Source organism: Hydractinia symbiolongicarpus, chromosome 5 (assembly GCF_029227915.1).
Source record: "Hydractinia symbiolongicarpus strain clone_291-10 chromosome 5, HSymV2.1, whole genome shotgun sequence".
NCBI lineage: Eukaryota > Metazoa > Cnidaria > Hydrozoa > Anthoathecata > Hydractiniidae > Hydractinia > Hydractinia symbiolongicarpus.
The window spans coordinates 7,070,564-7,097,121 of record NC_079879.1 but is presented as its reverse complement, the minus strand read 5'-3'; the positions used below and the strand labels follow the sequence as shown (position 1 = coordinate 7,097,121).

Here is a 26,558-nt window from a genome sequence, read left to right as displayed (position 1 = left end):
TTTTTATCTGTAGTGCTGGAAATGGATTTCCCATATACCTAAGAAGATATAAAGTTTGTTTGATTGTGAAATTTACATCATTTATAAACGGTTTGATCTTTCCTTTGATCGTTCCATCTTTCAATTGAATATACAAGAATGTTACCGTAATGTGAAACTGTGCAACACTGTAAACGTAGTTTTGATGAGGTTATTGTTAAGAATCTTACCTTTAGACCACAGGAGTTTTGCACATTTCGTAACTGTGAGAACTGCATTATTGTAAAAATTGACATAAGTGTTGTGTTAGTTAATTTTACTATTACTGTAAATGCTGGATTAAGCACCTGTGACACCTATTCAAAGCGGCCTATAGAGAGGAAACTTTTTTGTGTTTTTATCTACTATTATAATACCCACTTTCCAGGCTGTGACCACCATATTTTTAATGGCTACCCTCACAAATATTGAGGGATATACCCTGTCTATTATTTCCAGGAGGAGCCATGGCTTAGATGGGGATAACTTCGTGCAACATCCAACGGCCCACACAGTGTGCCATCTTCCCAATTTTCTTCACATGGCTTAGGTTAACCTGGGCAATGGTAACATTCACTTGCACATATTGAATCACTGCTAAGAGGAATCGAACTCCGGTCTTCAGGACAAAGTGCAAGAGTTATAACCTCTAAGCCATGGGTCCACAGCTGTGAGCCAAAGATGGTATTTTTACGGGTTTAGGACTTACTCTTTCAAACTGCTTATTTTTAGAATGGATGTGGACTTTTTCCGCAGCAGTTGCACGAAAACGCTTGCATTTTTTACAGTGTATGTACCATACGGTTTTTTTCTTGCCTATTTCAATGGGAGTAAAGCCAGCTCTTAGGGGTGCTTTCTTACATGTTTTGTCATGCATACCATCGTTTGGACGTTAATTTAAAAACCGCTCACATAATGTCTGTTGTGGCACAAGTTAAAAGTTGTGTAATTCAAGGTCACTAAGTACTATGTGGCTGTCAAAATGTTCTTTTTCATGCTTGCCAAAGGTCTGCTATTTTTCTATTTCCATATTTTTCACTTGATAAATACAAAAAACAAGACCCACACCCTAGGAACTAATGTCTTATTTGTTATAGATTATGGACGCAGGAGCGGTGTTGTCACCAGTATTTTATCAATAATTTAGTAAAAAAATAGAGCAGAAAACGAACCTCTTAGTCAGTAAATCTTTATCTTCTGAGCTATTTTTTTCAGGCATTACTGATAGAACAAATGGGGTTAAATTAATGCTAATTCTATTTTAATTCTTGACAATATTTTGGAAACATTTTCACAAACTCTTGGCAATTTCTGATATTCCTGACAGACTGGACACCCTGAAGATAATAGATCCAATACTTTATCAGAACCTTACAAAACTACTTATAATTTAGTTTTTTACATTCATTTTTTGTAAAACTTTGTGTGACTACGCATAGCTTTTTAAAATTTCTTTAATGTTCATGCATTACCTCCAATGCCAGAAGAATTTTGTTTAACAATAATTTATCTTTTAATTTGAAGGAAAATGAAAACACTGTAACCTATATATCCCTCATAATAAAAAAATATATTTATGTTCAACATAACCGTCTGTATCATCAGGTTAATTTCTGCAGTGACCTAAATAATGCTAAAAGTGTGTAAATAGCCGGTTAGCTACCTAAGAAAATATTTGTAATATTTAAAACAGGAATTTTATTTCTTAAACTTTGCGTATATATTACACATACAAAGTTGTATTACATTGATAATCCCTGTTTTCCAAGTAATTGCTATTAAAATAAAGCTCTATAATTAGTTTTACTCTCCCTGTTTTGTCTTGTGATTGTTTGGAAGATACTGCCAATTTGTAACTTCTACCACTTGCCTCAAATTATGTGACTATGTCCATTGTTTTAGTGAGAAATCCCCATTTCTCAATAAAACTGCTGACATAGGCATGCTGGGACCTTTATTGTTAGATATAATCACATTTTATCTATAAGTAATTATTACAATAGTAGTCGATAAAGCCTGTGGAAAAATCCACTAAGGCAGAAGAACAATGGAAAAATAGGTTGCTTTAGATTTTTTGTTGACGTCAGCAGTGCATATACAAAAAGAAAATTGGTGAAATTTAGTCATTTGTTGTCTGTAATGTGTAGAGGTTGAAGCGCTGATCAAAATAATGTATAGTATTGTGTGTTTTTGACAAACGCCTAAGGAGATATAAGGGTTTAAAAATTTTGCTGACGTCAGCAAAGTCCGTACCAAAAGTTCAAAAATTTTTTTTACAAATTCGTACACCCGTTGCATTAGTCGTATAGATCTTGAAATGCTGATCAAGAAAATGTATAGGAACATGAACTTTTTACAAACGGTTGCAGAGATATTGGGGTTTGTAGGTTTTGTGATGACGTCATCAACCCATCCATTCCGAAACAGATTCGGGGACCCAGGTTTGGGAAACTTACCCAAATTGGTCCCAGGTGGTCCCTAGTTACCTACGCGGTGAAAAATCATTGACGTCACCACCTCGTTTCCAAGTTATTTGGCCTCAAAGTCTTAAGTGCACTATAACAGCTTAATTAATTTAATATAGGATATTGACGTTAAAGTAGTGCTATTGACGTCGCACCGTAACGTCAGAAAATTTAACATATTAGACATGCATTTTTTAGTTACTTCAAAGAAAATTTCAGTAAAATTAAAGGAAAATGAACATATCCACTTTGCCTGTTACAGACACACGGAACTGGCGTATTATTATATAGATACTTTCTGACATAGATTTTCTGAGAAAAAACTTCATTGAATACTAAATATCAATATCATCAAAGAATATGCTTAGTAGTGAGCAAATTTTTTTTGCCCTTATTGTACAGGGTGTGAATGTAATAAGGGAAAAAACTTTTGTCGCATTTGCATTAAGAGGCAGATCAACTATTATTAAGATGAGAGTTTTTACCCGGGTTATTTTGAATTTTTAAATTTATAAAAGCTAATACAGCTTTGACTGTTCTTTCTATAAATTATAGCAGATCAGATATTACCATAAAAAACAGTAATTTGTATGCACTAAATAATTTATGCAGTAATTTTTTTAAGGCGGTTATTACTTTTATTGAAATCTTAATGAGGTGTTTTTTATTTCTATTTTTGTTGAGGAAAGAAAATGGTTTTAAGGGTGATTTTCACACATTGATGTTGTTTTTTTAACAAGTAGAATAAAACAATAGAATGTGAAACATTTTTTTAAAAAGGTGATATACATTAAATGTAGTATATATTCAAATACATTTCTTGTTTTAATCTCTTCCAATTTTTGGTCTCTTTGTGTGTTCTATGTTTTTTCATTAGGTAAAGTAACAAGCTGTAAAATGCTGGAAACTAATTATTTTGCTTAGAACTGATACCATGGAGAACCTTCTGTAGTTTTTTCTTCAGTTGCAACATTTTCCCACCTTTTTTAAATACATTTATTGTTGTTTTATTGCGAATCCACCTACTGTGGTATTATCAGTCATTCGTTGTTTTTAGAAACTAAGTTATAAAATGAGCAAAGATGATGAGAATAATGGGAAAGCACAGCAGTCACAAGCTAAAGCTGAAAATGAAGTATCACCAATGCACCAATCAAAAGTAATGTCTAGCGAGTTAACAAATAATAATATATCACCTAGTTTAAGCACTGTCTACCTACCATCATGTGGCATATACATCAACAATGTTGTAACATCACATAAACATACTATTTTGCAATTTCCTGACAACAGCAAGATATTAAAACATTTCCCAATGCTTGATAAAATTTCTCAGACCACGCCTAAACTATTAAATCACAAGATGCAGTATAGCTTGTTGACTGCAACAAAATCTGTTTTGGAATTATGTCATAAGCTTTTTGAAATGGAGAAAAAAATAAAATGTTTGAGTAAATCCTGGGAAGATACTACAAAAATGCTGGACAGTATAGATGTTAAAAAAAGAAACACAGAAGTATCTAATTCTCATTTTCAAGTACTATCAACAACCACTAAATCGTCTTTAGATACCTTAGTGAACGATATAAAAGATTCGTTGAAACTGCTGGAAGGGATACCCGCGGATGTGTTCAGTCCTATCTGTTACCAAAAATTGTTTGCACAGTTAAAAACAAAACAAGGGACAAATGTAATGATTTACCATTGCACATCATTGATCCAATATGTTACTTCATTGGCAGAGCATGTGATAAAGCTTCAAAGTTCCCTTTTGTTATGCACTGACATTGATTTGACGTTTGCCACAATTGTATATAAATGTTATTTGCTCTTATTAAACATTGCGGCATATAAATTTAAGGTGTCAAAACTCCCAGGTGTAAACATGCAGTGTTCAGTCACCAATAACCGTAAAAATTTGAGAAAGAGATATAATTTTGTTTTCTTAAATCCAGGAACTTGCTTGCATGCAGTGATTGATATCAGCAAGCTTAGTCTTAACAACTACATTCAGGAATTAGCAAAAACGCAAAGTTTTTCATTAGCAGAAAAACTAAGTAATGCTTCATCGAATTCTGTGTTTAAAATTGTGACTATCAACAAGCATGCTGAAACTTTTACAACCAATGAACAAGTTAAAGAAATTAGATATAACGGTGTTTTACCGGAAACCGAAAGTTTAAGATATAACCCAGAAAATTGTACCAAACTGTTGAAGAAGTATTATTTAAAAATTCTTTCAGACGTCCAACATGGTTTTTCCCAATTATTAAGTGAGATTATGGAACTTAATAACAACATTTTAAGGAAAAACACACATCTGCTGTTTAAACCAACTCCCTTTCATGATGGTATATCAGGTTTTAGAAAACTTGGTAATAAGAGATTGTTTTGTTGGGAAACGAGTATTGGTCCTGTGCAACAAGAATATATATATGACCAATATGCTACAACATTGTGGAAAACTGTAAAAGAGAAAATTACGACAGCTTATGTTAGTGCATGTATGAACTGTGAGAAGAGTTACTTAAATGGGCAAAATAATTTCAAGCTCAGAAAGGCTGAAAAAGATTTAGTGCGGCATGTCACAGCAAAGTTAGACAGTGGTTAGTTGTATATTTCGTTCTATTTTGTTTTGCCTTGTGCTCAACTGTCAACAGACTTACATCTCGATCGATAAAAAATATCTTAGTGCTTCCATCTGTTTAAGTTATTACAATTATATACCAAAATGTTGTGATATAAAACATTTACAGTTTTTGTAAGAAGTACCACTAATTTTATTTTCTTATAGCCAATGTATCACATCTTTTTCTGGAAGTTCTGTCCGTACTTTCTTTCAACATGTCTACCATTTATAATCTTCAGCAATGGGATGCAGGTAAATATACCACTATAATTTATTGGGGTTATTGGTACATGTAAATTTCTTGGGGTACAATGTATACAAATATGTGTATACAATTCACCTCCACCAAGCAATGGTACCTCAAGAAGTGATATATTTTTATTCTGAATATACTCTGTGACTTTCTTCGGAGTTAAATGAGAATATTTGGGGGGCTTTTTGTTAAACATATATCCCTTAATTTTTAGTGTTTTTTTAAAAAGGAAAAGTATGAGTTAATAAAATAAGTAGAAAAAAAATCCTGTATATGTTTAATGCAGTTGGGCGTGTAATAATTACTTTTTAGGATTATCAAAAACGATGTCTGTATTTTTGAAGGATCGATTTCGTTATACTGATGGAGATTCAGGAAGTGCAAGCAGCCAAACTGTTCAACACGTTCTTAAATTTCAATTCGTTTTACTAAAAGATCAAATTGCAGACTTAAAAAAGGAGGGGCAGTGCTCCTGGAAAGAAACTGGCAATAATGTTGTTGACCTGCAAAATTTACTACTTCAGCCCCTAAGGACATCTTGTGCATTTCTGAACTTTTGTCTTTTCACAAAGCGTAAGCAGTTTCTGTCGTCAGCCTCATGGGAGCAGTTTTTTGTAGTATCGGCGGTTGATATAAATAAGATTGTTTACTATGGTGAATTGACTATAAACGCTGTTGAAGAATTATTGGAAAGTGAGGAAGAAAATGAATTTCCAGAAATATTGAACCGCTGGAAGGTATATGTGCATTTTTTTTATTTACATTTTTTAAATGTCCAAGATGCAGTGTTGAAGTCTTTTTAAAATTTTAACACAATACTTGGTAGTGTTGTAGTGAGGACCTTAATGAGAACCTTAATGAGGACCTTATAAACTCATAACAAAATACAACTCATTAGTAAACTTTCTCACAAACAAAATTTCAACAATTGTATGTTTGTGTGCTAGCTCCTACAACTAACTGGCATTAACGCCCTGTGTTCTCTTGAGTAAAGCATAATCATCTATTACTTCTCTTTAAACATTTACTTCTCTTTAAACATTTAAATCCAAGATGTGCCAAAAAGACAAGAAATTGATTAAGTATGCTGTTAATTTTGTCTGCAAGTTAAAAGAAAATGCCCTTCTTGCATTTATCTTCATATGGCAAAAAAAAAGTTGGGGAATTCCTTCTTACAAAAAGTGCACCTACTAATAGTGAAAGTTCTTCTTTTCATACTGAAAACAAGAAGCACTTGCTTATTTTTCGAAACTGGTTCAACCAGCATAAACTAAATTAAACCATCCAAACGCAATTTTTTGGTGGTTCAAACTGGGCTGTGTTACTGGTAGTTGCTCAAGCACTAGATCTATTTGATTTAAATTCTTTCTCTAGACGTTTGAAGAGAATAGTTTAAAAATGATGGCAAAATCGATAGGTTGTAGGTCACAAAGTGTTTGGCAACAACATATGCCTTCTAAAAAGATCTGGAGAAGAAGAGGATCCAGTAAGTATTTGGCAAATAGCTTATTTCGCTGGCTGGAATTTAATTTATTAGTTTTTCTGCTTGCCAGATGTTTAATGAAACACATTGTGGCCTTGGCGGAAATGTTAGGCACTTGTTTATTATAGTGTGAGTTCCCCGTCCTCCTTTAACACTAACTGGGGGGGCGTCATTTTTAAGTTTGCGTATAACTTGGAATGTTGACAAACATAAGGTATCCTGGAAAATAAACATCACAATCAAAAATTTTCAAATCCAGGTATCCAGAAAAATTTTTGGAAAATTACTAAAAAACTCTTAACTCCTGGAATTCATGGAAATTTGGCATGGTTAGCCGTTTTGGGCTGAAACCATTCTGAAATCTCAAACAAAATTATTCTCAAAATATTAAGCATATCCTAAAATGTCATGGAATGTTGATTTAAATCCTCTGTGATCACTATGTAGTGAGAAGAAGCATCCATGTCTTTTCAACTGTACAATTTTATTAATAAGTAACGTTCTTTTCATTAGGTACACTAGCTTATCAAGCCAGCCCATACATCAACGTTGCTATTCAAAGCGTGTTTGCGCCATTTATGGCAAGCCTAAGCTGTTTGTCAAGAGATCAATCCATTGATGTCATTTGCAGATGCGTGCAGGTTTTCATTAAAACTTGGATGGAGCATATATTAAATGAACAGATACCATTCAGGTGATAGAAATCTTCTTTAATAATTCCCGTAATTTCTCTGTGTGTGCGCGAAAATAAAAGTCGTGCTGCGAGCAGACCAAATAGGAATTGCGACTTTGTTTAGACGGGAAAATTCCGTGGAATCTAAAGGAGGGCTGGGCTGGATTTTTTTCAAGGGTTAACGACTAGTTTTATGTATTATAACGCACCGCATATCTCAAATGGTTGCAAATACAAAATAGTTGCGCCGCAACACTATTTAAGGGAGTAATTCTATTAGTTCGTACCAACAGGCAGACAAAAATACACTTACCCAGATTTATATTCATTGTTTCTTTGTGGCGCTTGCAAACATTTTAGCAAAAAGCCTTAAAAGAACCAAAAAAAAAAGTAAAAAAAAATTGAAAACTTTTTGAATTACAATAGCAGACACCCTGTATCAAATCTCTTCATCAACATATGAAAAGAGATTGCCTATGCTTACCTTTAAGGCTCTAGTTTTCGGTAATGTATTTTTTAAAGATATCATTTTTTTGTTTTGGCCTAAAATCGGAAAAATAAAATTGATGAAAGTCGCACTTTTTGACAATGATTTTAACCGCATCATTTCCGCAATTTTGTAAACTTCAAATCTCATTAGTTCCTTCGTTTATTGACATTTTTTTTATTTCCTTTTCAGCCGATTTGGAGCTACTCAACTTGACTTTGATTTTCTCCACTTTCTTCGATGGTTTGAACAAGATTGTTTTGATTTCTCGTTGGAAGAATTGAGCGAAATTCACGACGTACCTGTGATAGCAGACATGAAATCCGCCATCTTGCTTCTTTCCTGTCAACCTCCAAGTAAAAGAAACATACAAGACGAGCAGCTGCTACTTAGTCTTAATTCGGCTTCTAATAACCTTGCCTCGTCCACGTCCGCAATCTCGCAGGTTTCTATTGGTAAGTTTTTTAACCGACAATTTTCAAAATGGTTATTTGTGGGGTTTTTAGTTTTGTTTTTCCTTTTTTGAAATTTACGGATGCTAAAAATTTAGGAATTCAGTTAAAATAATTTTTACCTAACATAATCTTTCAAAATAAAGGTATTCTTAAATAAACAAGCAAGAACGTATTAGCTTGGTCCTACAGGCAATCACAGTACGAATAATTCAAAATTTTGCTGTGAAAAAATTTTGGGGATACAAGAAATGAAGAATTTGCAGATTGATAATTTTTAAACATTTTTTAAAACCTAATTTTGCAGACTTGATCCAATTCCGCAAAACTAAGTTTCACAAAACATTTGCTCTGCAAAGCACCATCAAAAGTAGCATCAACAATGTTATGACCAACCAACTGACGCTTAATGTTCTTGCTTTTCTTTTCAGGATCTCTCACTGGTAACCAGTACGATGAAATTATCCAAGATGTCCACCTACATGATAAAGAAAGATGGTTAGCTTTACGGGTTAAAGGTGGCAATCTCTCTAAGAAGGGCTTTCTCTGCGTTGGTTGAAAGTGAGAAGATTTTTAGCATAATTACAATATATGACGTATCTGCGGGAAGCAAATAAAAGCTCGCCCCTGAAGTTAAAACGCCCATAAAAGTTAGCCTTTAAGGTTGTAAGGCATTTCGTTAACAAAGATGCAGCTAGGTACAATCATATTTATGTTTTGTTATAATTTATACAACATTATACCTCTATAAACGTCATGCTGGCCATGAAATGTGTACGACAAAAATAGAGATTTCGGTTCATCTACCCGCAGTTTTCTGCCTTTTTAACTCTTTTTATCGAATTTAATTGCATATATCTTTAAAAGTAAAAGAAGTTAAACGTTCCTCTTGTGCTCGTTGGATAGCTATTTCAATCCTCTAAGAAAGTATCAAAATCTTTTGCCCATTCTGCACCACCCGGTCTGGTCACCTGTACCCACACCCGGTCTGGTCACCTGTGTCCTGCGGTAGTCAAAGGATTAGCAAAGCGAATATTTTTTTGCGTGAACGACAATTTGCTTTTTAGGAAAATGTCTGCGAGTACTGTAAAAGGCATTGCTATATATTTCGAATTAGTTGTCACCCTATACAATGTACGGCGTAAAGTTAACCCCGGGTAACACCTTAAATCTAAATAAATTAAAACTTGAACCCAAAATATGGATTCCTTAAAGTAGATTTATTTTCTGTAACGTTTTAAAAAATATATATGCTTTATACGTATCAGAAAAGGCTCGATTGTTACTTTTCACTTTTTACATTTTATCAAAATGTCCTAAAATATGGAATGCTTTTTCAGTTATTATTATCCTTTCCTCTAAATTTTGACTCTTAAAAAGTCTAGAAATTTAACAGATAATTTGTAAATAATAAATTCAAGTCGTTGGCCCGTTAAAAAAATCCTCGGAAGCGTCCGTCAGCAAATTATTTACTCTGTGGGGGACTCAGAACGAAGCCTCGCGTAATCATTTTAAACCCCCACAATATGGCTATTGTTAAGTTAATTTATAAATACAGACAGGCAGCATTTCAAGGCTATAAATTTGTAGAATCTTATGGCCTAAAAGACCGAGAGGGGATTTCTGAAGGAATAGGGTACAATTTTAAAAGTATTTTTATTTTTAATGAATGTAAATATTGTATTTATTATTATACCTGCATTTAAATGTTTTTTTTATGTCTTGTTAAAAAATTAAAAAGAAAATTATACGTTCAATGGATATTCCGTTGTTTTTTTTGTTTTGGTTTGTATGTTGGAGGATAGTGGGGTTTTTTTTTTGAGAATTTATCGTAAATCAAACATTTACGGTTAATTTTTTACGACTAAAATACGCACTAAAACAAAAGTTTGATGTCGATTGGCGCACGACACTAATATTATGGACAACATATAGAAACAAGACAGTTCGCAGTCACAAGTGCTTACGTAATCTGTTTCTATATGAGAGTAACACATTTTAAACTTGTCAAAGAGACCTTTGTGATCCTCGACTTGAGTTACTTCGTTGTTTGGAAGCGCAAGAGAATGACATTGACTAATTTAAAGTCAGTCCACATAGTCTAGGTATGCACAAAACTAACGACTTTCTCGGCTATGTTTAAAAAAGAACGGTAAAAAACTACCTCTGTTTCAAATTTTGTCCACGAATATAGCTAAATAAATAATAATAATAATAAATTTAATCGTCTCAAGTAGACAGACAACAAGCAACAAGTGCAACTTCGAACCCAGAGCATGTAGCGTTTTTTGATATGAAGATGAAACGCATTTTCATCTTCATATCAAAAAACGCTACAGGCCCTGAGTTCGAGATTGCAGCAAGTAAGCAACAGTCGAGCCTCTAAAATACTAAAAAACAACATAAGATTTAGCTAAAGCTATCCGTTGCTTATATAAAGAAAAACGTATAGAACAACTAAACATGCGGTTTGCGGTTAATGTGTCGCGGTTAAAGTGGTTATTATTAATCAAACGGAACTTGTTTTAAAATCTTCTGAACGATTTTATTTTCGGTAGTATTTACCGAAAAATGTCAAATCATTTATTTTATATGAACAGGTGCTTTTTTGCGGTAGGATAATTTATACACACCCGATACATACATTGTTTCAATCCTTTTAATATTTTTATATTTACCAAAATATTTATGTCCGTGGTCAATAAAATTAACCACAAGGTCATGGATCCGAACCAAACTGTGAATAACTGTGTTTTTTGAAGCCATGCTTGAAAAGGAAAAACACATCCTAGTTCCCAAGTCTCTTCCTGCAAAAAAAACACAACGGTCTGAATTTTAGTTCCGCAATATATTATTTATAGAGAAAAGTTGAATAATATAGTTAGTAGTGTTATTTTTCTTTAATTTCCGTATGCTGTGTAACACCAGGGACGCAGTACTTTGCAGAACGAATAAAGATATAGTAAGTCATTTCGTAAATGTGAAAGATTTTTTCTTTGAGAAAAATGTTTTAATATTAATCTGATTTGTTATTCATCCAGGACATTTACCCTTAATTACAACGACTGTAGGCCATGGGGGCGACTTAATATACTGGATTTATTTACTTCTCTTTTTGATACAAATATCTGTCGCTGAAAGTTTCAAAATTCCTATAAATTTCGCTTAAAAAATAGTGTATACGAACGCACATATTCAAGCCGCCTTCTCCTCTCTTTCGACGCTGTTATATAAACAATAACTTCTTTTGTGATTATTGTTTTAAATTTTTAACATCGTATGAAAATAAAACACAGGTGATATTTGTAAAATGTTTAAGAAAAATATGGTCAGGATTTCATTCAAAAAAAAACAAAAAAACAAGAGATGTTATTTTGACTCACACATGGGTACATTTATATCATATTGGAGACACGAGATAGGAAAAGAAATCATCACAAGTTTACCACGTTCAGGTAGAAAATTTACACGACCTTCACGGTGAAACTTTTTCCTCTTTTAACCAGATAATAACTTGTTTACATTTTATTTATTTCGGTAATCTGGTTATCTCTGTGTTTATTTTTGTTGACACACAAAACTCTTAACTTAGCGGTTTTTTCATACAACTAAATTGATTATAGTAAATACGCCCCCACAACAAACTTAAACAATATTAGCATTGAAATAAGGTTTTTACTTTATATGCATACACAAAGGTTAAAAATTTTGTATCATTACATTTAGCTTTTACTTCTTTTATTCAGCTAAATATGTCAAAGTAATCTCGCCTGTCATTTTAACTTCGTTCTTTAAACTTGCTGTTTATGAGGATAAAAATCTCTTAAATGTTTGTAGTACAATTAATGTTCAGTGTCGCATCCAGATACTTTTCAATTTGATTACAGACAAATTTAAATTAGCTGGATGTTTCAAAGGGGTAAAAGGGAGCGGTTAAAAAATATTTTTTCAAAATTAATAATCACTGGGTAGGGTTACTAGAACCTAGAAAAATTAAGCTTTTTCGTTTTACCCAAAATTAAGAACACCAAACCAAGTGAGCCTCGACCAATTTTTTAACAATATGAAAATAATTTTAGATTTAAATCAGATATTTTTCATTTCCCCTTTTTTCGCACATGACAAGATTTATCACAATTTCCACAGAAATCATGAATGTGATTGTTTTATACGCAGCCAATTAGTAAATATATTTTCATCATTTCCGACGGAAAAAAGACTTGTTTGATAATAACGTACATTAAAAAAAGAAAATTTCTGGGAACTTACAAAAAGTGGTGATTTTATAAAACACATCTGTAAGACGGTCTGATGTGCTTTTATAAGCAGATTTCTTTTCTTTCACCCTTTACTACAACTTGTGAAATGCAAAAAAACTATTTAAATTATACAAGCGCTGTAACCTCCAAGTTATGCGAAATGTAATGTAAATGTAAATGCTTTGCTACGCATTCGTTTGGCGGTAGAAAAGTAAGACACATTTGAAATTATGAAGCGCAACAGTTCTTTTATACCTCATACACCCAAACATGATCATATGTTCTTTAGACTGGATCTTTCTGTGGATCGCCTTATAGAGTAGCAAATCACCAATAAGCAAATTGGGGCGACCCAAAACTGATCGTCTAGGACAAGTGGTTATCTTATACAGGTAGTCAGTATAAGCAGGTTTGACTTAATAAGTTACTATTTGCTGCTTAGATTTATTGGTAATGTAAGTTTGTTCCCAACAATCCAGTTGTTTTGCATAGCTAATTTATCGAAGTGAAGATAAAATTGTGGCAATTGCAGCCATGTCGACAAAAAAGCAGATCACCCCTAGAGAACACATTGTGCTCAAAAAATAGTGATTCCCTTGTTGAGAAAAATTTTTTTAAATAATTTGTTGAATGCCCTAACCCTTTTTTTCTTATAAGATTTTTACCCGTGCCATAGGAGTACAATGAACCAGCAACACAGCTGATTGGGAAAGAACTTAGCTATGAACCCGCGGTAAAAAAATAAATATGTCTTTCGAAAGAACTTTACTGAAAGATTTGCGTCAAAATAAAAACGTTGAGGATACTGAAGTTGTGGCAGAAACAAATGTGCAAGTTAAACAGAAAAGAAAGACAATCAGAGTAACAATTCTTCCATTGTTGGCTTTGTTCGTTCTGTTGTTGTTATTTGTAACACTATACGCATTATATGTAATGCTCACAGAAGAGATACGTAGTGTGACCAAGGATAAAAGAAACATCAATAGTCGATTATCTTTTCCAGACTGTGGTAGGCGCCATTGCGAAGGTTTGTGTTCAAAATTTGCATGATTTTCTTCTTTGAAATAATATGAACTTAGTTTTCGGTATTTTACTGTTAAAAAAGAAGTCAAGGATGTGTCTTGACTATAATTTTGTCTCCATTCTTTTTTTTTGACTTCATACTTTTTAGATGGCACCCTCTCTCTATATATCGTTTTGTAAACTTTATAACTTGAAAAAATAAAACATTTATAACCCACAAAACAACCTTTCGCAAACAAAAAAAAAGACGGAGTTGGAATCGAATTATAGTATTTGTTTCTAGAATCCAACTGTAAAGTTCGCTCACGACGATTGGTTGGCGGTAAAATTACAAAACATGGTGCATGGCCGTGGATGGCGGGAATACTGGTTGACAATAAGCACGCATGCGCAGGAACATTGATAAACAAAAATTATATTGTCACTGCGGCTCATTGTTTACAAATGAATGGCAAGCCAATTAGCGAAAAAAGGTTGAGTGTTGTTTTAGGTAATGTTTTTTTCTTTTTATCTTTCTATGCATAAAATCTTAGAACCTTCAGAACTGTGTCTCTGATACAATAAAATTACTGGTAAATTTAGAATTGATTTTCTTTTCTTCATCACCAAAATTTATATTGTGAGAAACAAAAAGTGAGAAACACTTTTAAGGTCGATTGTAGCACATAAATCTGAGGTATTCTCTCACTTTAATAATTACTGATTTTTATATTTTAAAAAGGAAGTACTTAAATGTAATCTTTCATATCAAAACAACAAGCGAAATATTCTTCTTTTTTTTCTAGAATTGTCGCAAATTAATTACACGTTGTTTTTCAAAGTCGATCTCAGGGCCTGTAGCGTTTTTTTATATGAGGATAAAAATTCTCATATCAAAAAATGCTACAGATCCTGGGAAGGTTGGTTGTTTTTAAGTTTCAATTAAGAATAGAAACAACTTTAATTAAAAATTTATTGTTGGTTGTGACGTTTTATCTTAGCAATTTCCCTCTTCCGCCCCTCTTCCTTTCTTCCCGATTAAGTCTCGCACCGCGCTGTTTAATATTCTAACAAAAAAAAAACTTTAACCCTAATAATTTAATTCCTCTTTTTTTAGGATTAAATCATCGCACAAAACCGGAATCGTCAACGCAACATTTCTCCGTGTGCAGCTTTGTGATGCATGACTTATTTAACCGCGAAACACTGGAAAACGATATAGCTATTGTAAAGATTAAAAAATTTCCAATATTAGATGATTTTGTATGGCCCGCATGTTTACCCTCCAAAGGAGTTTCAACGCATTTTACTGATAATTATGGGTATATGATAGGTGAGATGGTGGCTTTTTTAATACTGATACGTAAGGTTCAAATAGATTGTGCTTTCCATCGTAACAAGGCACCGATCTATCAAGTGTCATATATGACATTCGAAGTAAACTTAAATCAGTTTTAGTCACTTCAGTCGAGGGTGTATTTTTAAAAAATATTTACATGAGTTTTTATTCACAAATTGAGCAAAGTAAAATCTCAAACTAATGCAAGATATCGATGTTACTTCACCTTGGTGTGAACTTTTGTTGTCCATCAGTGCACAAGCCTGAAAGCCACACAAAGGAATTGTCCCTTTACGGACCCCCTGAAATAACTTTCAATTCTAAGTCAAACATCATATTAACAATCGCAATGTGGGATTTCACGTGGCGTGAAATTCACTTCGGTGTAATGTACACGGCCTCTTACTAATTTGTTATATCTACATAAATTATGACCAACTTAAAAATCGGTTGGGATCAACTTGCAAGAGTGTGTTCTGCATACATTAGTAAACAACGAAGGTATTCATTATTTTTTAACTCTCTAACGTGTATATTATATGATTATAGGCTGGGGAAAAGAAAAAGTTTCTGGGCTCCTATCTCCATCATTACAGGCAGTTAAAGTTCCGGTAGTTTCTCATAGGACGTGTTCCAAACAGAACGATAAAATCTACCGTACAGTTAAAGTAAATAAACACTTCAACACATGTGTCGGATACGGAAGAAGAAGAAAAGAATATGCCTGCGAAGGAGACAGCGGAGGAGGGTTTTTACAAAAACATGACTCTGCATGGTATGTAAATGGAATCATAAGCTGGGTTGATCCGATTTGCAATTCAAGTACCCGGGATACGTACACTGTACTAACTCAAATTTCACATTACGAAAATTGGCTAGCAAGTAACATGGATCTGCCAAAAACGGAATCGTAACCTATTAAGATCCAAGAAAAATTAACTGCACGATAATTACACACTGCAACTTGTCGTATAGCTTGCTTCTTCTTGTTTAACGATGCAGCAGTACAGTCCCTTCGAAAGCTGGCCAAGACATCGCAATCTTTTTTGAATGACGTGCATTCATGTAGAAACAAAAATTACTACGTATACAGCAGAAATAAATGTGGATATATTGTGACATCTCCTTAAATTTAAGGCAAACTAAAGAAACGAAGTAAGGAAAAAAGTCAAGCGTAAAGTTGAATAATAGTATATGTACTCTTTCATGCTGTTTTATGATTAGTTAGGCAGTATATTTAATTTTCATTAGGGTTGTTATTCATTGAGGTCATGCAATGAAACACTGTAGTAACGAATTTAAAGCTTTCGTTTGAGACATGAATACTTACTAATGTAAGTGGTAAACATGAGAACTATTCATCAATGAAATTATTGAGGACAATTTAGAAAGGATCTTTTCACAATTTTTATAGTCTCTGGTATAACTTGACTCGTCGGGGGTTTACATACCCTTTTACTGAAAACAAGGCTTACCCAAGACTATTAGCCAGCTTAAAGGCCTATACTATCAACCTCGTCCCCAGGACATCTTGTATCTTTTCTGACTCTGGCACAGCGATTGAACATGTTCGTTTCGCCGTCCCGATAAAGGAGACACAAAAGGCGCTGGGAACAAGGTTGCTATACTATTTCTAACGCAAAATTTCTGTACTTCTGTACTCCATAAAAACTGTAGGAAGTGTGTTTAAAGAGGTCGGCTGTACTCCTTTCTCCGTGAAGCAATTTTCGGAACAAGCTCTTGCAACGTTCACGCGACAAACATGTCGTCATCTAGGTGATGTCTTCAGTACCGTTGGTTATTACGCCTTTATAACAATAATCACGCGCTCAAGCAGCTGATTGTCAACAGTAAATCTCGCCAGTGCAGACGTGATGCAGGCTCATTATCCGTTTTTCCGTCCACCCACTATCTCTCTGCCCATTTTAGAGATTTAATTTCTTGTTTTTGCTTGATGTAGGAGGGGAGGGTGTGTAAAGATGCTGTCTACACACTCGCTTGATTTAGTTTTTAAAACTTTAAGTTATTCCACAGTGTCCGGGGTGAACACTTTAAAATAACGACGATACGTTGCAGAAGTGTTCACCTGGCAAATACTGCCCTACAGGTAGATCGTTACAATTCCTGAGAACTAGGTTGTCATAAAAAGTGCTCCCCATGTTTCAGAAAGAGGATAAATTGTGCTACTGAACGGTAACGAACCATATATGTATGCCTCGTCTCAATCACCGCTCAAGTTTGGGAAAGCTCGTTTTTGTGGACTTAGTACAAAGTTGTAACAATCAACCTTCTCTCTGCACGGTTTATATGTTTAAGACAACCTTAGGGGATCGTCCACGTATGGCACGATAATTTTAAGGATTTCGTACGCAATGATTCAGAGGCAGGTGCACATCAAAGAAACAAAGGATTTGGAGACAAAATGGATTAAAAATACAGCTTAAGTACTTCATTGTACGAAATTAAAGAATCAATAAATTGAGAAGAAATATATTAAAATCCTATGAATAGAGTGGGAGATAAGAATACCTACTCGCACCAACTATTTTTAACTCAACTATTTTTAAAAAAGCCCTTGTCAACTCCTACATGTTACATAGAAAATACTGTGACGAGACTATGCATACCTCGACCTCAGAGCTTTTTCTTTTTCTGATATAAAGACAGCGACACATGAGTGAGTACAACAGGGTTAAAGTCATAAATAATAATTAAATTATTTCCTAGGGTTTCTAAATTTCTCCTATTTTTGCTAATGATTAGAATTGCAAGATTAACAAAAGTGAAGTAGTAGAAGAAAAAGTCATCTGTTTGACTGTTAAGTAAGAACATCAATGCATTGTTTTTACTAAACTTAGTAAAGTGTTAAGTACTCTGTTACAAGGTTCTCCTAATAAATGTTTTGTTTTCATAGAATTTTTTCGATGACAGCTTTAGCTGTCGAAACGTAGCCTAGAAACAACTCGCTTGTTCATGATATGAAATATCCATTTTATTCAACTATAATGTGTGAGTTTTACAAGAATGCATTTTAATGCAGCCGTCATCACTAACAGAAACTCCAGTAGAACAGAACACGGCAACGCATCTTACAACAAGTTAAAAGGATGTTTACATGTGTATATCTCAACTTAAGTTGAAGAAATTTGAGTAGAATCGTATAAACTCGACTTTACGATATTTCCTGCAATTTAGGCCTGCTTCAAATGCAGATTATTATTATAACTGCTCCGACTATATTAAAGACACAGTCTTTGAAAGTTTTACAAAAAAAGGTGTGGTTCTTTCCAAAGTTATTTTCCCCCGAAAACACAGTTGGGGCTTTCCCCCAAAAAAACCAATGTTTGTTATTTCTCTGACATGTTTATACATTTTCTTAGAAACATATCTCAAAATTTTGTAAAAAAAATAAAGGCACAGTATTCTTAAGGCGGATTTTTTACGAGACAAATTTAACAGCGAATTGCCGGCCAAACATATCTGAGCATGCGCAGTTTTATTAACTTTTTGTGCCAATCATTAGTATTTATTTTTTGATAAACTTATTATATATTACAAAGAATTTCAAAATATTTTTTTGTTCTTAATACTCAATAGTATTATAAATTCGCCACATATATTGTCGTTGGTGTTTGTCCTGTAAATCAAGAATTTCGCAGCTAATTCGACGCCAAATTTGCCATGACGCAGCAGGAGAAATGGGGAGTCTATGGTCGCAACTATTTCCAGCCCTTGTTTTTCTAAGCAAGGCGAAAGTTTTTCTCGCGTTGATTTGTTTGTTGGCCATACTTAACAGATTTGGTAAACGAACAATAACAAAAATACGTGCGGTGATAATGAGGTTAATAAGATGAAAGAAAAAAAAACGTTATTCTTTATTGCTGAGGAAGACTAAGTCACGTGACTGTATGGGTAATTATGATTGGTAGGTCAATTGCACCTGTAATGAGATATTGATTTGTTAAGAGAAACGCTGCGCCTCAGGTAAGTGCCGTAATGTACAATTTGCGAGAAGCGATTATTAAACAAGGCGGGAGACCGTGATATCGAACGCGCGCACCTAGGAGTAATCTGGATGAATATAAAACTAGGCTGACGACAGAGGTAGTGTGCATGGGCAGTGCAAACAGTCGATAAAATGCTCCCACAAGGATAGAGAATTTACTATGAATGGGTGAATGGTAAAGTAAAGGTACTCATAGATCCTGCACCCTCATGTACATAGACTTAAAAGACGCGGGCCCATGACGACCATGCGAAAGCATAAAATTATACTAAAAACAGTGCGCACGGCGAAAAGACTTGTTGCTCAAGGTTGCTGTATTTGCTGTAGTAGTCTAACGCTTGCTTCGTAATAAATGAAGCAAGGCTTTGTATTTACAAAAATAGTTTATTTATTTTATTTGCCAGTTTTATAGATTTGTACCTTGCAATTGGGTTAAAAAATAAGAATGGGTAAAGTTGATATCTTTGATTTGTTTTTGTTTTTTTTTAAAAACGAACACAGCAAACATACAGTAATTATATTTTAAAGCAAATCAAATTCACGTTGTGAAATAAAAGAGTTATTTTCAGATTCTTGTAAAAAAGATCTTTCCATAAGAGCGAACTAAGAATGAACATACAAATTTAAAGATCTCAAATCTTTAGAAAATGTTAAGAAAATTTAAGGCTTATTTAATACTAAAAGTCTCCTTTAAACTCCAAAAATCACAAAACTGAGAACAATTAAAGAACATTTGAAGCTTCCTTCATTGTGGGTGTCTGTAAACTGCAGTAGCTTTTGTAAGCAGTGCAATTCGAATTCATCTTACATGCACGTGATATTTACTTTTTCTTAAAATAATACTATTCTTATAGCAATTATTATACGGGTCTTAATTGGTGGTTCGATCGCGGAAATATTAGGGCCTGAAAAACTACTTGATTTCACGCTCAACTTCAGCTAAATTTAAAGTGTGCGAAGCCTGGTTTAGCGAAAACGTATGAAGCTCCGCTCCGCATTCTTCTTGGAAGGTCTACAGAGCCCGCCAATAACCCCATTTGAGATTAGTCCAATATTTGAGCATCCAGACATGACCATATTCGTTTCTAAACCAAAATCAGTAGCCTATCTCTGGAGAGAGTGACCACAATTACAATGCCGATCCCTTCTGGAAATAAGGGACTTTACTTTTTTGCTACAAAAATCTGAGTTCCGAAGGATTCGAAATGACGCGGGATTCGGGCTAGTGTGTGAACATGTAAAAAATCGCACGAAATATTTTTCACTTTTCTGAGAATATGGCTGCTCAGGAAACTGAAAGTGAGCCGCCTTGACCAGATGCCTCTTTCCTATGCTGGGTTTTTGGATTTATGGCAGACTTTAATATTATACCCTAAATATTACGATTGTTTAAAAATAGAATACTACGCATTAACAACAATTTCATCGTAAGTATTAATAAAACCTTGACATATGAGCGAATCTGAGTTCAGTTCAACTGAGTTTCGTCTGAGTTGATCATTTTGAAGAATGTTTTCAGAGGGTGTTAGCTAGCTAGCTGCTGCAACTAATCATAGTCAAGAAAAAATTAGCATGTAATTTTGTCATGGTAGCTTGTTTTCATTTCACCTGGTTTTTTTGGCTCTCCTGTAAAAACTTTGGATAATAGTGCAAGTGACGACCGCATCTAGCTGTAGACCTGAATGTGATTTATGGGATGATCACTTGCATAATGCAACTAGTGACCCCTATTTTTTATCCCAAGACAAGGTAATACAACCCTATCGTTTACAGAACTTGGATAATTTGAAATAGTTTCTTGCATTCCTTAAGTTGTGGTGAAGACTAAAAGGAAAAAAACTGTCTGAGACGGCAATGTCAGAGGCCGGAACTCTTACCACTCTCTTACCACCGGCCTAAGGCAACCATTTATTCCCCAGGGTACACGTTCTATACAGCTGTAATAAAAATATTGATTGTTTAGCAATGATTTAAGCTTGCTTTTCTTATTTTTGCTATTGAAAGAAATCTGAGGCTTATGTTCTTGCAAAAAAGACATGTATATAATTCAGTGTTGTTTAAAGAACCTTGTTGCTGGATATGTTATTCTGTGTTCTTTTCTTCTCTGTTTTCCTGCATCCTTTTTTACTAGAAGAACTAAACACAAGAAGACAATCAATATTTTAGGACACCAAGTTGCTTTTCCCTGGACCTACACCACACCACAAATCACACTATTACATGATCAATTATAACTTTCTTCAAGCTTGTAATAAAGATAATGTTTTCTTGGTTGATCTCAGCCCGTACAATGCAGGCCTATCAATGCGAAAAAGCGGTTGCATTAAGCACCACAAGCTTGGATAATCTTGTTTGCACGAGCAATTCTGGAATAAAGATTACGAAAAAAAGTCAGAAATGTAACAAAATTTCTTTGCCCCTGTACACTGCTTCAGTCTTTTTCAGGAGAGGCGTGCACGCCTTGGCACACGCCTAAGTCGTTTCAGACGTTTCATTAATCGCACGCCTGAAAAATAAATATTTAGTTTCCAAAATCAACCTATAAAATCCATTTTGTAGTGTGCGATGCCAGCCCTCGAAATAATTTTTGGAGACTCATCAGACAAAACATCAGATAGATTTCTGTCTTGGTCGGACACTTTTAGATCTCAGAAATTATTGAATAGTCCTGGTCCTTTTAATCCACGAACAAGCCTATTCATAGCCAACCTGACCATCCTAGCTAATTCACCGCCTCCTGACTATCCTAGCCAATTCACCTACTCCTGACTTAGTTAAAAGAACTACGTAGACATAAATCTCTTTTGCCTTGCCCCTTCGTTGTTGGTAACCATGTTTTACACAAGAAATCCTGTCATGCGGTTCTTAACTAATGCAGAGGTGAACGCCGACGGAGCACAGATAAAGCAAGTCTGCAAAACTGCACTTACAGGTGGAATAGACATTTTATCATGGATTTAATTGTAGATAATTTCTTAATCATCATTATCATCATTCTCGGCTTAACATCCGTTTTCCATGCTAGCATGGGTTGGACTGGGTATATTAATGACCCTCTTCAATTTGATCTAGACTGTGTTAGATCTAAACTCAACTTCCTCTGTATCAAGTCTGTCCTTATAACCTTCTGCCAAGTCTTTCTCGGTCTGCCTCTGGGCTTTGCCCCAGGAACTATCAAGTCTCTACACTTTCTTACCCAATTATCCCCCTCAATTCTTTCCAAGTGTCCCAGCCAATTCAATCTTCTTATCTGGATAACATCTTTAATTCTACGGATACCTAGCCTGCTTTTTAGCTCATCTGAACTCTTTCTGTCTCTCAGACTGGCGTTACATATCCACCTAACCATTCTCATATCATTCCTTACTAAACGGTCAAGATCTTCCTGCTTCACTGCCCATGTCTCACTACCGTACAACATAACACTTCTTAAACAGGGCTCATACAACCTACCTTTTAAATCAATTGACAAGACTCTGCTAGTCAACAAAGAAAGTAGCTCTCTGAACTTTTTCCAAGCAGAACCTATCCTGCAAGTAACACTTCTTCCAACACCCCCTTTACTGCCCAACATGTCACCTAAGTAACAGAAGTTCTTAACTATCTCTAACGAGCCACTGTTGTACATCATTGAAGCTGGAAATACTTCATTCTCTATAATCTCACCTTTGCAACACTTGCATACAAACTGAATGTCAGCTCTTAACCTTCCACCAATACTACTGCATTTCTTATGTACCCAATGCTTGCAAGTCTGACAAAAAATTGAGTTACTATCAACCCCTTTCCTGCAAACTCCATAAGACCACTTTCCAACTACAAGGTCACACTTGGCTGCAATGCTACTAATCATGACTTTAGACTTTGCTGTGTTCACCCTTAGCTCTTTCTCTTCTAGTCCTTTCTTCCACTTCTCAAACTTTCCAACTAATTCTTCCATTGACTCTGCTATGAGAACCAAATCATCTGCATACAATAACTCACATGAACAACCTGTTTTGAACTCCATCGACATTTGACAGAATAATTGGAAACCATAGCAGGTCCAAATTTAATGGATTTTTTCTCTATGCCTGTAAAAACGAAACCCACGGGTGGTATAAATTATTTTCTGTAAAAATTTTGTTAAAGTGTAGCTGAACTTTCTGAATGAATTTTGAAGTTTTATTTAAGCCACATGGATAAAGATTTTTTTAATTTTAAAACAAAGCATATTTTTGCCTATTCGCTTGTGATGACTTGAAAAATAAACAATAAATATAAAAATGACAGCATAGTCATGCATACTATTTCGGACATGTAGAAAAGGAAGTTAAGGTTGAGAGAGTCGCTATAGCAGTAGACCCTTGATCTTCATGTTTGGGGTTCACGATTTAAAACGTCCCCCACCTTTCTACAGCAAAATGAATGCGCAACAAAAATAACTTTAAAGCCCGTATCGCAGGCGTAACATTCTTTGCACGTGCGTTTTACATCGCACACGTTACTTGATTTACATGTGCGAATCATGGCACACCTACTCAAATATTCCTCAAGAAGACTGCTGCTTGCAATGGTTGCTATTTTGACGTGGAATACAAGTGTAATATAAGTTCCAGCAATGTTAACAGTCTATAACAGTCATACATTGTATTTCAACTTTATGTAAGTTGAGTCATTAAGCTTTTTGTGGAACAACCAATATTTATATTTAAATTAAATTACATTGATTATATAAGTTAAATAGGGGGTAATAACGACAACACTAAACGATGGATCATAAAAATCATTACTTAAAATAACATTTCGTTATTGTCAAGGATTCTTTTATCTTTTATTTATTTCATTTTCAGTCCAGTCTCCAAAAGATGATCAGTGCTTTAAATAATGCTTATAAACCTGTTGATTGTTTTTAATACGACGATTTGATATTAAGTAGTGTAGTAAGTATTAAAAAAAAATGAAAGTAGGACATATTTTTACCTAACAAAGAACAGCTTCAGAATACAAATCTATTTAATTGTTTATATTATTGGTTGTTTTGTTGGAAGCATTGTGCAGAAAGTTAATAGAATTTACTTGATGAATTTTGATTTTGATTTAATATCAATTTTATTGGCTTTTTTTGACAAAATTCACTATTTCTGCCAAACCATCAGGAATAAAATATAAATAAGTTGCAGTTTGGGTATAGTTTGATCATTTTCTAAGCAATAACCACAGTTTTCATCTTTGTTTGCTTTTTTAATAAGGAATTGTACTATGATTTTACATTGATTTAGTCACAATGTTTAAAATCATTTGGAAAACAACAAAACTAATTGTAAAATTGTAAAATACCAATTAGGTACACAAAAATATTTGTCACTTTCACTCTTTTACAAATTAGTTTCGAATCCAAAATATAATTTTGACATCAAATAACTATTCTTTGACTTGTTATCAGCACACCTATTCATTAATAAATATTTACCTTGTGTTTTTTTTTGGTGTGTTTTTATTTCTTAATTTGTTCTTGTTGATTTTTCTATGCATTGTCAGAAGTTTAACAAAATAAATGCATAATATGAAAAACTAGACATGACACATCACATCTTTTGAAAGATAGCAATACAGACTATGGCGCGTGGTCAAGCCTAAAGCTTCAGAAAGTGCAGATGGGGAAACACCAAATATATAAATATATACTATATTTGGAAAACAATGGAACATTGCCTTTGATAATATCAGCCTAGATATTTAAAAAATACCATATGCTAAGAATAATGGTGAGGCTAAAGCAAGAACTATCTGAGAAGTTTTGCTTTTAGGCTTTTTTATTCTGAGAAGAAGCTTTTCACAATATAAGAAATAGTGTTACCGTTGCTCTTTATTTTTCAAAAGAACATAATTTAAAATGTAATAGTTTTTAAAAAATAATTAGCATACTGTAAACACATTTTAAAGCCTTAAAGTTACTTCTAATTAGCATGTTTTTATTTTAATGTTGCTAAAGCAAACATGTTTAGGGAAATTTATAAATTTATAAATCATAGAGCAAAAGCCTTTTACAGTATCTCTAGTTTTTTGTGTAGATATTGTCTTGTAGTTCTGATATCTTTGGTTGCATGTAGTGTTGTTTTTTGTCTTGTGACCCCCTTTCTTTTCTGTTGATGCCATATTTTAGTCATTGTGATCAGTATTTAAAAATCTCTTTTTCTCTTGAAGGGACGGTGGTTCTACACTAGCTTAACCCCGATTTTTAGGTCCCTTACCTCTCAGAGGCTTTGATATTGGCTAATACCTGAAACTACCCCTAAAAATCTCTATAAAACCCTTATAATAGAGAAAAAATAATAACTCTTGTTAGGATCATGTCTGGAACTTAAAACTTACACAACTTTGTGTTATCAAGAAAAATCTTTTTGCATGTTTTGGTCACGTGAATAATCCGATTTCCCGATTTTTTTTGGATTTTACCCAAAAATTGGAAAAAACCATATTTTGGCAATATTTGGCAATTTTGCATACGATCCATGTAAAAACCGCAATATATGTTAAATAAATTTTTTTTAGCTTTCAGAAAGTTCAAACAGAATGTAAAAATTTTTAGCAGATGTGTTATTTTAAACAAATTTCAAGCTTTTGATGACGTCACAGAAAATGTGGTGACGCAAGCAAATATTTATTGATATGTTCAAAAAACCCTGGACCGAATAGGGTTAAGCTATTTTTCACTGTCTTCCTTCATAATGCCTTACAATATTCTTCTTATCCATGACCTTCTTTTTGTATTTTATAACTATAGGTATTGTGTGCAATAAATTTCTTACTAACTTTCTATTTCATAATGATTTGTGAGGGAAAATCTTATTTAAGCGCCACATTCATACATTCCTGGATGTTCTACAAAAGTCCTTTATTTTTATCCAATTATGAATACAGCACAATATGTCCATATAGACCTAAAAAGGGTGATTCAACATGGGAGATATTGTGTTTTGGACGGAAAAATCCACATGGATTTTTATCCATGGTACATGCATCACCACCTATGCATTACCAGTGCAAAGTATTAATTTGGTAGTCACTTAGTGCAAATAAATTATTAGTATAAGGGATAAGATGTTAAGCGTAAGAATTAACAAAGCATATCAAACCTAAAAATATAAATGTAAATCAATTTGTGTCTGTTTATTAAAAGTTTGTTAGTTTTTTGCTACTTTAATAATTGTTTTGTTATTTTGCTTTTTAAAGCTTGTTTCCATTTCTCAAAATTTCTTTCTATTTTTACCTGATCACCTATAGACCTTTTAATAAATGTTTCTTGTTTGTTATCAAAGAATTTCATGAATTAATCATTTTCTTTTGGAAACACCTGTTTAGCTTTTCTTAGTTTTCTCTATTATAATGAGCTGTAAAAATTCTGATTCATCAACTTGATATCCTTTAATTGTTGGTGTTATTTAAACAATTCTGAAAACAAATAAATTCTCCTTGCTTCTATGTATAGACAGATTCAAAGAAAAAACTT

The 26,558-nt window shown here is 33.7% G+C and overlaps 4 protein-coding genes across 8 annotated transcripts in view; all 4 read left to right on the top strand.

The window, feature by feature from the left end:
* Positions 1–24,489, top strand: part of LOC130644476 (uncharacterized) — a 60,516-nt gene extending 36,027 nt beyond the window's left edge. The window contains exon 3 of one of the 2 annotated variants that reach the window (XM_057450105.1): positions 22,362–24,489. In XM_057450105.1, coding sequence (XP_057306088.1) covers positions 22,362–22,653 — 292 coding nt within the window. In that variant the 3' untranslated portion in view covers positions 22,654–24,489. Of the gene's footprint in view, positions 1–22,349 lie in introns of both variants that reach the window. The other variant, XM_057450104.1, reaches the window with a different exon arrangement.
* On the top strand, positions 2,253–10,221 carry LOC130644471 (uncharacterized). Its single transcript, XM_057450097.1, has 7 exons — positions 2,253–5,089; positions 5,278–5,364; positions 5,678–6,102; positions 6,740–6,851; positions 7,362–7,542; positions 8,201–8,463; positions 8,892–10,221. The coding sequence occupies exons 1-7, from the start codon at positions 3,556–3,558 to the stop codon at positions 9,017–9,019; spliced, it is 2,730 nt and encodes a 909-aa protein (XP_057306080.1). The 5' UTR covers positions 2,253–3,555; the 3' UTR covers positions 9,020–10,221.
* Positions 11,759–16,357, top strand: LOC130644473 (coagulation factor IX-like). 4 transcript variants are annotated; one of them, XM_057450100.1, is made up of 6 exons: positions 11,759–11,915; positions 13,009–13,111; positions 13,396–13,746; positions 14,026–14,232; positions 14,839–15,054; positions 15,610–16,357. In XM_057450100.1, the coding sequence occupies exons 3-6, from the start codon at positions 13,467–13,469 to the stop codon at positions 15,972–15,974; spliced, it is 1,068 nt and encodes a 355-aa protein (XP_057306083.1). In that variant the 5' UTR covers positions 11,759–11,915; positions 13,009–13,111; positions 13,396–13,466; the 3' UTR covers positions 15,975–16,357. The 4 variants fall into 4 exon arrangements, with proteins under 4 accessions (XP_057306083.1, XP_057306084.1, XP_057306082.1 ...); XM_057450101.1 differs by having other exon boundaries at positions 13,009–13,114; XM_057450099.1 differs by having other exon boundaries at positions 13,009–13,128.
* The window catches only part of LOC130644470 (leucine-rich repeat serine/threonine-protein kinase 1-like), a 33,713-nt gene continuing 27,478 nt past the window's right edge, over positions 20,324–26,558 (top strand). The window contains exon 1 of the mRNA XM_057450094.1: positions 20,324–20,493. The gene's annotated coding sequence lies outside the window, so the exon portion shown is untranslated. The remainder of the gene's footprint in view (positions 20,494–26,558) is intronic.